This window comes from Emys orbicularis, chromosome 9 (genome assembly GCF_028017835.1).
Source record: "Emys orbicularis isolate rEmyOrb1 chromosome 9, rEmyOrb1.hap1, whole genome shotgun sequence".
Taxonomy (NCBI): Eukaryota; Metazoa; Chordata; order Testudines; family Emydidae; genus Emys; species Emys orbicularis.
This window is the reverse complement of record NC_088691.1, coordinates 8192835-8205212: the sequence shown is the minus strand read 5'-3', so window position 1 is coordinate 8205212 and position 12378 is coordinate 8192835. Positions and strand designations below refer to the sequence as shown.

Sequence of the window (12378 nt, the reverse complement as noted above, 5' to 3'; positions counted from 1 at the left end):
TTCATATCTGTTGTGATATGCAAATCACTGATGTCAGCTGCATTTGTGTTCAGGTATCAAGCTATCCGCTTAATGCAAAATAACATTCTACAATTGTTTCAATTAGATACAGTCAGCCTTCAGAGCATACTGTTTATTTCATTTCCATAAATGAAGAAATTCTGTTGCTCACTTAAAATCTCTGATTTTTGCCATGCAGAATGCTCACTCACACCTGGAATGTGTGCAATATTTACATATACAGTTTTCTCTCTTCTACTGAATCATGTTAACATTTGTAGCAAAGGAAAAACAGTTCAACTCTCTGCATAAGATCACATTTGGTGAACTGATTCCTCTGCCTTGGAGAGTTGTGTCACATTGTTTGTGGTATTCATTACCACTTTAAATGATATTATAAAATGTAAAGTAAATGGGAGTTCGTAATTAGCAGAATCTGATTTGCACAAGTGCATAGCATCAGAGGGAAGCTATTTTCATCATGCTGCAGCTGTTACCTAGGCAGAGGAAGAATTTCACCCAACTACAAAGAATGAGCTACCCAAATATCTGTGTTGTCTCAGAAAAGGGTAGGCTGGTGTTTCCTTAAAGCAATGTTGTTTCATAACTGTCTTCACATTAACTGTATCCACTGTTACCATTGCTGCCCACCCAATTTCAACCTCTAGGTTGTTTAAAGGGGGAGCGAGATTAAATGGTCAGAGAAGATGCAGGGGGGAGACTTTGTCTATTTTATTTGCTCCTTAGCAAAATGTGATGCCAGTTGGTGTTGAGCTGGAGTGATGCCCACTTTGTGGCTAGCTTGGAGATGCAGAATCGCCCACACAGGACAGCAGGGGCCACCCGAAGCCCCAGCCATACCTGGGCAGGTGGCTTCACTTGTAGCGAACACCCCCCAGCCCCTAACCCCTTGCAGCACGGGCAGGCAGGGGGAGGTGGAATGACGCTGCCTGGAAACTCGGCACCGTTAAGGGTCGCTGTATTTGTTTTACTCTGAGCGCTGTTTTCTCCATCTCCTCGGTCTGCGAGGGGGGCATCTCTGAGCGAAAGGTGCAGTATCCTGCCATCCCAGCCCAAGAGGGGGAGCGGGGGGTGTGTGTGCAGCTATGCATTTGTTTGTTGGTTTGTTTGTTGGCTTGAGTCGTTCGTGTTCTGGGGCACATTGGTCTCTTAGATCCACGTCTCGCTCTCCTTCGTTTCCTCTGGCTTTTCCGTCCCTCTGAGCAGCGTGTGTATGTGTGTGTGTGTGTGTATGTGTGTCTTTCTGCATGTAAGGGATGGGTGAGAGCTCTCTCTGGGTGTGTGTGATGATTCTATATGTGTGGAGGGGGAAATCTCAGTGGCTGTGTGGAAGGGGAAAGCTCTCTGTGTGTACAGGATAATGTGTGTGCGCGTGCGACTGTGTGTGTCTATAGGGCTAGTCTGTGTCACTGAGTGTATTTCCGTTGCTTTGGGTCTGTAGGGGTAATAACCGCTGTGTGTGTGTGTTGGTGGGGGGGGGGGGGACCTCACTGTGTGTGTCTCTCCCTGTGTTGCTCGTGTGTGTGTCTCCCTCCCTGTGTGTGTGTGTGTGTGTGCGCGCGGAGCAGCAGAAGTCCAGATCACGTAGAGACAATCGCAGAAACTGCAGAGCAGATAGCGGCGCAGCCGGAGATGGAGCCGGATGGCAAAGGTAAGGCAGGAAGGTGCCTCTCCGCCCTGGCTGGGCGATCCGCCGCCGGACACAACGTGGCTCCGGGGGCGAGCAGGGATTTGGTTTTTCGGTGTGTGGCTTTTATTGGATTTATTTCAGAGGCTTCCCACTGGGGGAGCCGGCTGAGGGCTTCCTCCGGCAGCCTGACCCCGGCCCGATCGCCTCTCCCTGCAAGCAGCCGCCGGCTTCCCGGAGCCCCGGGGTCAATGGCACCAAGTTCCCCGGCGCTCGCTCGCTCGCTCGCTGCCCGGCTTTTCCGCCGGCTTCCCCGCGGGGCTGCCGGTCCGCGGAGTGGGGTTGGGATGGGGCCGCGGGGGAAGGGGACTTCGCAAAGGTGCCCTGAGGGGGTGATTGTGCATTGTTGCAAAAGGGGGCTGGCTCTGGGGGGAGCCGCGCTCCCCTCCCCCCCGCTCCCCCCATCCCAGCCTGCAGCCGCGGGGACAGGGCGCCCACGACCGGGCGCTGGAGCCGGCACCAGCCGAGCCGCTCGGCTGCAGCCACCGTGTTGCGGCAAAACATTGCGGAATCGCCCCCCCCTCCTCCGGCGTAGGTACCGCCCGGGGCTCGCTGCTGGGGGGAGCCCGGGGTACCAGCGCGGGCGGGGGCGGAGACCCGCATGGACCGGGCGCTGCGGACCAGCCGCGGGCTGGGGGGCGGCCGTGGGAAGGCTTCGGAAAGCGACAGCACGTGGGGATCGGCTCTGTCCGCTGGATTCCCACCCCCCCCCCTCCACTCCCCCTGCCCCAGCGCCCTCCTAATTCCCTGCCCCCTTCTTCCCACCTCCCTCTTCCTTCCTACCTTCCCCTCTGTCCTGCACCCGCCTCCCTCGTGTCCTTCTGCCCTCCTTTCTGTCTCCCCTCGGCCCTCCTCTGCCTTCCCTTCCAGCTCGAGCCCTTCCTGCTTCCCCTTCCCATGCAGTGGCTCCCTGCCGTCCCAGCTCGCTTCCTCCCAACGGTGGGGACTCCGCTAGAGCTGATTGAAAAATCCCCACCAGCCCCTAACCCCGAGAAAAGACAGTGGCTCCCGATCTCCAAGTGAAAAATGGCAGCTAAACATGGCCTGGCCATAGGAGAGGGGCTCTTGCAAGCTACCTTCATGTCAGAGACCAGGGCACGTGAGATCAGTTTCTTCCATAAAAGTTGCTATAAGGTTTTGGTGATGTCACGCTGGCGGATTACGACTTTGTTTTGCACTGCCAATCAGGGTATTGTTATTGGGAATGGGACTGCATGTCTGTAGATGGTCCTTACACATCCCTCCATCATTAACATATAGCTGATCATCCTGATTTATGGATAATGCATTGTCTCTCTCTGACCGCTTTAGAGTATGTTACTTGCAATATGTTTAATAAGCACAGTAGTGATATTTCTGTGTGTGTTCGCTCACTCTCTGTATAGTGATAGTTATATATGTAGATACAGCTATAACCTTGTATAGAGGCACTGCTCTTCCCCCCACATCTTTATTTTATCCATTGTATTATCTCAACCCACATGTGTGTAACATACCTAACATCAAAGTGTGTTTAACATCCTTGACATATATGGCAATATATGTACAGTAACAGAATTGTGGATAGTTCATATGAGTAAAAATTTAAACCTGCTTTGCTTATTTTACTTTGTTAGTTATGTATGTTTGTCATGTACAGGAGATATGTTATAGCCCCACATATATTTGTGTGTGTGTGTCTACACAGGTTCACATTCTATATCTGTAATTATTTTGTGGGGTTGTTAAAAAAACCTTTCATTGTACTTTATATTTAGTGTTTATACTTTATCTGTAATACTAGTCAGGTACAGTAGCTTAGTAGAGTAGAATATTAACCCAAATGACTTTTTGGAATAATGACAACTGAAAAAATATTTTCTTTTCTTTTTTTCTTTCTTTCTTCTTTAGATTCTGTATCTTTATTCAGGAGCATAAGGTTGCTTGCTGATCACAAGAAGATGTTGCTGTGGCTCGTTCTGGTTTTGTCAACCCCAGTTTCTTCTACAAATGCAGATCCTGACATCTCGGTGGAAATTTGCAATGTTTGCTCGTGTGTGTCAGTTGAGAATGTACTGTATGTCAATTGCGAGAAGGTTGCAGTCTACCGACCAAATCAGCTCAAACCACCTTGGTCTAATTTTTACCATCTTAATTTTCAGAACAACCTACTGATTATTCTATATCCAAATACATTTCTTAATTTTACACATGCAGTGTCCCTGCAACTGGGTAACAATAAATTGCAGAACATTGAGGGAGGAGCATTCCTTGGGCTCAGTGCATTAAAACAGTTGCACTTGAACAACAATGAATTAAAGATTCTCCGAGCTGACACTTTCCTTGGCATAGAGAACTTGGAGTATCTCCAAGCTGACTACAATTTAATCAAGTATATTGAACGGGGAGCCTTCAATAAGCTTCACAAGCTGAAAGTCCTCATCCTTAATGACAATCTGATTTCATTCCTGCCCGATAATATTTTTCGATTCGCTTCTCTAACCCATCTGGATATACGAGGGAATCGAATACAGAAGCTTCCCTACATTGGAGTTCTGGAACACATTGGTCGAGTTGTCGAACTGCAGCTGGAAGATAACCCTTGGAATTGTACCTGTGATTTGTTGCCTTTGAAAGCCTGGCTGGAGAATATGCCCTATAACATTTACATTGGAGAAGCTATCTGTGAAACGCCCAGTGACTTGTATGGAAGGCTTTTAAAGGAAACCAATAAACAAGAATTATGCTCCATGGGGACTGGGAGTGATTTTGATGTGCGCATTCTGCCTCCATCCCAGCTGGAGCCTGGTTACAGCACACCTAATGGCCACACTACGCAAACGTCAATGCACAGGTTAGTCACCAAGCCTCCGAAAACTACAAATCCTTCCAAGATCTCGGGGATAGTAGCAGGAAAAGCGCTCTCTAATCGCAATCTCAGTCAAATTGTGTCTTACCAGACCAGGGTACCTCCTCTAACTCCTTGCCCAAGCCCGTGTGTCTGCAAAACTCATCCTTCTGATTTGGGATTAAGTGTAAACTGCCAAGAAAGAAATATAGAATCATTGGCCGAACTCGTACCAAAACCTTTCAATGCCAAGAAACTGCATGTAAATGGCAATTATATTAAGGATGTGGACACCTCAGATTTCATTGACTTTGAAGGGCTGGATTTACTACATTTAGGCAGCAATCAGATTGCAGTAATCAAAGGGGCGGTTTTCCGCAACCTTACAAATTTACGGAGATTGTATCTTAATGGCAATCAGATAGAGCGGCTGAGTCCAGAAATGTTTGCTGGCCTCCATAATTTGCAATATCTGTATTTGGAATACAACGTTATCAAAGAAATTTTAGCCAGCACCTTTGACTTAATGCCAAATTTGCAGTTGCTCTACTTGAACAACAATCTTCTTAGAAGTCTGCCAGCTTACATTTTTGCTGGTGCTCCACTGGCTAGACTGAATCTGAGGAACAATCATTTCATGTATCTACCTGTAAGTGGCGTTCTTGATCAGCTAAAATCTCTTACACAAATTGATCTGGAAGGTAATCCGTGGGACTGCACGTGTGATTTAGTTGCTTTAAAACTATGGCTGGAAAAACTAAATGAAGGTATTGTGGTGAAGGAATTAAAATGTGAAACACCTGTTCAGTTTGCTAACATTGAACTGAAGTCTCTCAAAAATGAGATCTTATGTCCTAAACTTTTAAACAAGCCATCTGCTCTGTTCACTAGTCCTGTGCCTGCTGTCACTTTTACTACACCGTTGGGTCCAATTCGAAGTCCTCCTGGTGGCCCAGTTCCATTGTCCATCCTAATCTTAAGCATACTAGTTGTGCTTATTTTAACAGTGTTTGTTGCCTTTTGCCTTCTTGTCTTTGTGCTTCGGCGCAACAAGAAACCAACAGTAAAGCACGAAGGAATTGGGAACCAAGAGTGCAGTTCCATGCAACTGCAGCTAAGAAAGCACGACCACAAATCAAACAAAAAGGATGGACTAGGTGCAGAGGCCTTCATTCCTCAAACCATTGAGCAGATGAGCAAAAGTCACACTTGTGGCTTAAAAGAATCCGAAACAGGCTTCACGTTTGCTGATCCACAAGGGCAAAAAATCATTCTGAGAAATATTACCGACAAGGAAAAGGATTTATTGCATGTGGATACCAGAAAAAGACTGAGCACAATTGATGAACTGGATGAGTTGTTTCCTGGGAGGGATTCCAATGTATTTATTCAGAATTTTCTTGAAAGTAAAAAAGAATACAACAGCATAGGGGTCAGTGGCTTTGAAATACGTTATCCAGAGAAACAACAAGACAAAAAAATCAAGAAGTCATTAATAGGTGGTAATCATAGTAAAATTGTAGTAGAGCAAAGAAAGAGTGAATATTTTGAACTGAAAGCTAAACTTCAAGGTTCACCTGACTACCTACAAGTCCTTGAAGAACAAACAGCTTTGAATAAAATATAGGTCATGCAATCTTATTTCTTACAGAGGACATTTATTTAATGATGAAAGTGCCTTTTGTTGACTTTTAACTTCCGAATACTATATTATATTGGTAGGCATAGAGGCAGGTATATCCAAGGGTATCTGTCTGTAGCTGCATATGATTTGTCAAGTACAGGAGAATTTCCTTAATAGATTTTACTACATAAAGCTGATACCCTCTGGAATCCTGTAGGGATACTGCAAACTCTATTGCCAAAGGGATGCTTTAGACACATATTACACTGAATTTAACCTCAAAAGGCATATATGTTTTGTACCTTAAATGCAAAACCTTTGTCTCCTTGTGATTTGTAAGAGCAAACACAAGAAAACTGGTACCAGTGTTTGTACCTCAGCTGGGTCCTTCATCTTGCACGTGGATTAAGTTGGTGGAACTGGAGTAATCCTTTGATTTGTGGTGTTGTAACGGCACTGTTTAAAGATTATCTGAAAAGTAAAAAGCATGCAAAGAGAGAACATTCAATAGTATGTGTAAATCGGTTACATTTATGGCCTGCATCTTGAAACCACTGGATTTATAATGTTAAATTGTGCAAATATTTGTTTAAAATATACCATGCATAACTTACCTATAAAATAAATTTGACCCTTGAAGTATACCTGTCTATACATAAAATTAAAAAAAAAAAGAAAAGAAAAAAAAGTGCAAGCTGACTTCTGCAGCATTTGTAGTGATATGAAGAAAATACTTGATGTTCATGCAGAATCTTATGTAAGAATCAAATCCAATTAAGACTAGAGTTCCTTCTCAGTTATGTGAAACTCCTACAACCCCAAAAGGTTGACCAAACTTTTCAAAGTGCTTACTGTGTGAGCGTAGCAGAAATTATTTTTGTAAGATAATTCATATTTATGAAATACTTTGTATACTAAATAGGAAAATATGTACTCCGTAATATGTATTTAATATGCCTGACTTGTTTTCCTGATCACAATGCATTAAGAATTCAGTATACATTAAAAACAGAACAATATACCAAACAAAAACTGGTGACAAATTGTATAGAATTATCCAGGATCCCATGATCAGGTATAATAATAATAATAATAATAAAAATGTTCTGTACTATTCTTGTGAAATTAGTATATTATTATCTTATTTCAGATTTGTTACCAATGGTGCATTTTAAAATAGATTCATTAGTTTTTTAGTATTGTGTCTCAGGCAATTATTTGCCATCGGTTGTCTTGCTTTTCAGGGTTCTGCAGCTTAATCTAAATAGTGTTCACTACAAGTATTTACAGGCATTAATGAATAAGGGTAATAGTTTAATTGTATATGCATCATTTTTTTTGTCCCTGTTATCTATTTGACTGCTGTCAGTCAGATAATGAATCAGAACAGGAAACCATATGGCGATCATGTGTCTATCAAAGCCACATTGTAAAATGTATTTAATGGTCTTGGTTTAGTTCAGAGTATTTTGTAGTCCACATCTATAAAGAATAGAAACTTGCCTTTGTGAAAGCTGAATCTCAATTGATAGCAACAAATGGTCAAGATAGAAAACACCCCCTTTTTCTCACTGGGAAATGGTAACTTAAGATCACAGTAGACATGTATTGGTAAAGCATCATACAGAAAATCTGCCTGATTCACAGCCCATTCAAGACAATAGGGGCTTCTCCACTGATGTCAATAGACTTTGTATCAGGACCTTAAGCTGTTTTGCTGCCATAAATTCTCCCTTCCCCCCCATGCCTTATAAAATCAATACATAAGTCTATCAAGTTGCAATAGAAAATAAACATTAATGTTTTCATGAATTCCAAGTGGCAGCTATTACAACAAAGCCCGATAGCACTACTATGGTTAAGGCTGCGTCAGCATTTTCCAGTCTAAACCTCTAATTTCAGGGCTTTATAACACTGCTGTAAAATTTTATTCTGGGATGAGCCTTGGCATAACGCCTGGAATATTTTTTTAACAAAGTTTTTTAAAAGCATCAGCGCTTCTTTATTTTAGAGAGAGAGAGAGAGATTTTCTACTTGTAATTTCAAAAGGTTTTTTTTTTTTTCTAATTTCCCCATGGTACAAAATGTATGAGGGACTTTAGATGTTTTTTAAATAAATAAACAATGGAGTGGTTCATCTTGAAAAAGCTGCTATTACACATGCGCACTAACTTATTTCATCCAAAATGTCAGAGGGATTTTCTGGATATGGTTACTAGGCATGCATGTATTCCTGGCCTAAAAGATTCCTAATTGCCTGTTGACCCAAATCACGGCACAGGCTCTGAGGAAAGTGTTTTAGTTTATTGTGTCAAGGGCCTATGGATTAAGGAATCTTAACGATGTACTGAAATGCTAGACCATAAAGGCACCATCAGCAATCTGAGGATAATGGGTTGCTGCCTTCCACTCAGTATTACACAGCTTTGAGAATGCGTCAAGGGTCACTGAGATTTACCAAGGCAGAGAGCATTTGACACACTTCAAGCCTCATCAGAGCCTCTGTCTCATATCCTTCTGTTGCGAGAGGTGCATTAAAAAGAATACACAACTATTTAATAAATAAATGCTACGTTGTGAGTGTTGTTAAAGGTGATATATTTGTGGTTGATATTGATCAGAGTTAACAGAACAACAGTTAAGGTTGATATGCCTCCCTCAACTACATTAATTGGGTCCGGTCTTCCCCTTTTCCGCCTGGGGAAATCTCCCATTGACTGTTTAAGAGAAGAAGAACTTTGCCATTATGCCCACATTGGACAGATCTGGCGACTCTTTTAGGTCCCCCTCCAGCAAAGCATTTAATCACATGCCCAACTTTAATCACGTGCAATGAGAGTACTCACGAGTTTAAAAGTGAGCACAGGCTTTAGCGTGTTGCTGGATCAGGGCCTAAATGCATGGTAGCATTGGCATTGACTTAAATGGGAGCAGGTGGAGGAGCATTGTTGTGTATTACATAGTTCGTCCTTGCTGTGGAACCCTTATTCACGGTGGTGATCACTTTGCTCCCATGAGTTGTCTGACTGAATTCAACAGGGTCAATGGAATACTCACCAGTGTCAATAAGGGTTGCTCAGTCTGGGCATATTATGTAGGTCTCTCAATAGTGTTTGACATACGTGGTGCAATACCTAGGCATAGCAGTGTGAGTAAAAAAAAAAAAAATTTGCAAAGGTGGGCAAACCTCTATATTTCTTTGATGCTGTTGATTTAAATGACAACCTGAATGTTAGTTTACTTCCTCCAGTGTTAAGGGACAGTGTATGTGTCTGGATAACAGTTTAGTGGAATGGTCATTCCAATCTAATGCTAGTCTGTCCAGGAAATGCACGCTTCCTTCTGGCTAAACAGACCAGGCCAGCCTTTGCATTATATTGATTTGAGCGGCCATATTGTTACAGTGGCTGCAATGACATACATGCAGCACTAAAGCAGTGAAGGTGTTAACATAATTTATTGTGTTCATTGTATTATAAATCAAGTTTACATTTTTAATGAAATCAATAAAGTGTAATCATTTCTTTGAAAGAGAAAAATGTTGTGCAATTTTCTCAGAAAACAGTCATTATAATGCAGCAATTTGAGTCCAGACATCAGTTGACATTTTGCATTTAGTTTTCCAGACTGAGAGTAAATAAATCGAAAGATAATCCAAAAGGTAATTTTTAAAGCCATAACGGTATACATTATAAAAGGCATGGCCTTGTGACTAATGTTAACAAATGTCTCAGAGTTAACAAACACATCTAGAAATTGATGGTGGTATACTATCTATAATATTTTTTGCATGATTTGTACATTGCTATTGTATGAAATGAGCACAGTGGGATATTTTATTTTTATTTTTTGTTTTGTTTAATTTTATTTTGCATCCAAACAGTTGGGAAGGAAATATAACAAGAATGTATTGATAATCGCTCTATTTTGAAATAAAGTAAAGAAAGCAAAATGTATTGTTTTTACCCTGCCTTGAGCATTACTATTTTTAGATTAGTTTATAAAGAAAATAGAGTTAACTTATAATATCCAGTATAATGTAAAACTCAGAAAAAATGTTTCAGTGACCTTTGTTTGCTGTCAACAACATCAAAATATTAGGCAGAATTTATTTAAAAGATTTGTATGGAAATATTAATAAAATTGTTTGGTACAATCATAGTTCTGAAACTAGACTTTGTTAAATGTCTATAACATTCTCTTTGAGTTTGTTTTCAGAAGAGAGAAAAACTGTAAAGTAATTAGACATTTTTTATTTATAGATATTAGGGCAAATATTTTAAAATATGTATGAAAGTTTATCCCACTATCCAGTGTTTAAATCAAATCTACTTGCCTTACTCACCCAAATAGTCTCACTGAAGTCAAATGGGACTGTTTGCATTAGTAACATGAGCAGAACGTAGCCGCTAGTCAGTTTCTGATATCTTCCACATTGAAATGCCTGGCAGTACAGTCATACAATATCAAGGACGTTTGTCTTGACCTTGATCCCCTCTCAATAATCAGTTTGTATAAGACAATTTTGCAAAGGATCAAAATTAATTTATGTTTAATGAATTCCCTACAAATATCCATCCACGTGCCTTTGTTATAGCTTGGAAGCATTTGTAGCTGAAAGTCAAGAAGAGACCATCAGGTAGTTTAGGCTCCAAATTTAGATTTTGTATTAAAAATGTTTTACAAATCTTAATAAAAATCTTCATGTGCAACTAGATTAAACATTCCCCTGCGGTCCTAGATTATACATGCAGCATGGTAGCCATATATGGGAATCAGAGTGAGATACAGACTAAGAAATCAGGACTTAATTCTGACTTTTTTTTCATTGTGCAAGAGCAGTGAAACATAAAAAGTGACCCAAAAGCACTAGTGGTGAAAAGTATAGGCCCAGTCATGCAGTCAATGGCAGTTCCTGCTGAATAATAACTTGAAGCTTAAGCCCTAAAGTAGTTTTTGAAAATTATTTCATTTGTAGTTATGACGGTGTTATTAATAATATAGCTACATACATTTGTTTTCTAAAAATAGAGGCTTGTTAACTTGGTGTATCGTTTGTATGCCTTGCATTGGCTGTACTGTATTTTTAACCGCAATGCAAATTTACTAAACACATTTTGCAGTGACTGATACTGTGCTAAAAAATAAAAATACAAAGGCAACTTTCAGGGATAAAATCTTCTCACAGATACACTAGTGTAAATGTAACGTATCTCCGCTGACGTTACTGGAGTTTCTCCAGATTTACCTTGGTGAGCATGAGAGCAGAAATTGGTTCTGTAATTGTAAGGGCTGGACGCACTGAAGTCAGGAGGGAGTTTGGTCATTGCTTTTAGTTGGAACGTAATCAGTCCCTAGAGTAAAGACAGCATGATCTTGCTTCTGCTGCCATTAAGTCAGTGGCAAAGCTATGATTAACTTAATTAAGAGTGGTATTTAATCTAGTATGGGCTTGATCCAGTGCCGATTGAAGACAATGGCAAAACTCTCATTGATTTACATGCTGCGAGACATTATATGATAATATGGATGCCCAAACATGTTAGTTTGCTGTTTTGAATCCCTACATTTAGTATGTACAAATTTGCCTTTCCTATAATAGCATTTTTCTCAGGATCGCTACTTTACAGTACAAACATGTATTTGGAGGGTAGTAGATATTTAATAATAATAGAACCCCAAACACCTAAAAATTATTCAAGTGATGATCCTGGATTAGATAAAAATGTTATGAATGCCAGTAACCCTTTCATCCTAACCCCACTCCTCCCAAGATAAATAAGGGCCTTATGTAAAGATCTTTACTTTATTTGTGATTTTTTCATAGTCATTAATAATATTTAACCCTGTTTTAGATATTGGCTGAAAGCAGTGCATTTTGAATACTTTACTATGTATAAAATATCAATCCTTATTCACTGACTCCAGTGCTATATTGCATTGATTTTTCAATCACCTTATATAAAGTGTGTTGTACGTTAACACTGAGTAATTTCTCCAAGACACAAACATATATAGGCCAAGGACAAAGAGGCTCATTTTTTGTTTGAGACCCAATTTGTACTGAATATGAATCGTTCAAATATAAATAGGCCAATCCCAATCAGCTTCCATGGAGACACTACAGTTTACACTTTCTAAGCAGCTGGCCTATGGTCCCTGTTTATCCAAAAACAACGAGTGCCACCCTCTTGCACCAAAACAAACAAATATCTCTAA

General features: G+C 40.8%; 1 protein-coding gene across 2 annotated transcripts; it reads left to right on the top strand.

Annotated features, from left to right (window-relative positions):
- The first annotated feature begins 1653 nt into the window (after window positions 1–1653).
- Window positions 1654–6162, top strand: SLITRK4 (SLIT and NTRK like family member 4). Of its 2 annotated transcripts, none has more exons than XM_065411038.1 (2): window positions 1654–1672; window positions 3599–6162. In XM_065411038.1, the coding sequence occupies exons 1-2, from the start codon at window positions 1654–1656 to the stop codon at window positions 6160–6162; spliced, it is 2583 nt and encodes an 860-aa protein (XP_065267110.1). The 2 variants fall into 2 exon arrangements, with proteins under 2 accessions (XP_065267110.1, XP_065267109.1); XM_065411037.1 differs by having other exon boundaries at window positions 1664–1763.
- Window positions 6163–12378: the final 6216 nt, after the last annotated feature.

Bases quoted from the DNA above. Each gene is read 5' to 3' on its own strand.
- SLITRK4 (XM_065411037.1), top strand. From the start codon at position 1,664: ATGGCAAAGGTAAGGCAGGAAGGTGCCTCTCCGCCCTGGCTGGGCGAT. The intron at 1,764-3,598 runs GTGTGTGGCTTT...TTTCTTCTTTAG, and splicing joins AGCAGGGATTTGGTTTTTCG to ATTCTGTATCTTTATTCAGG.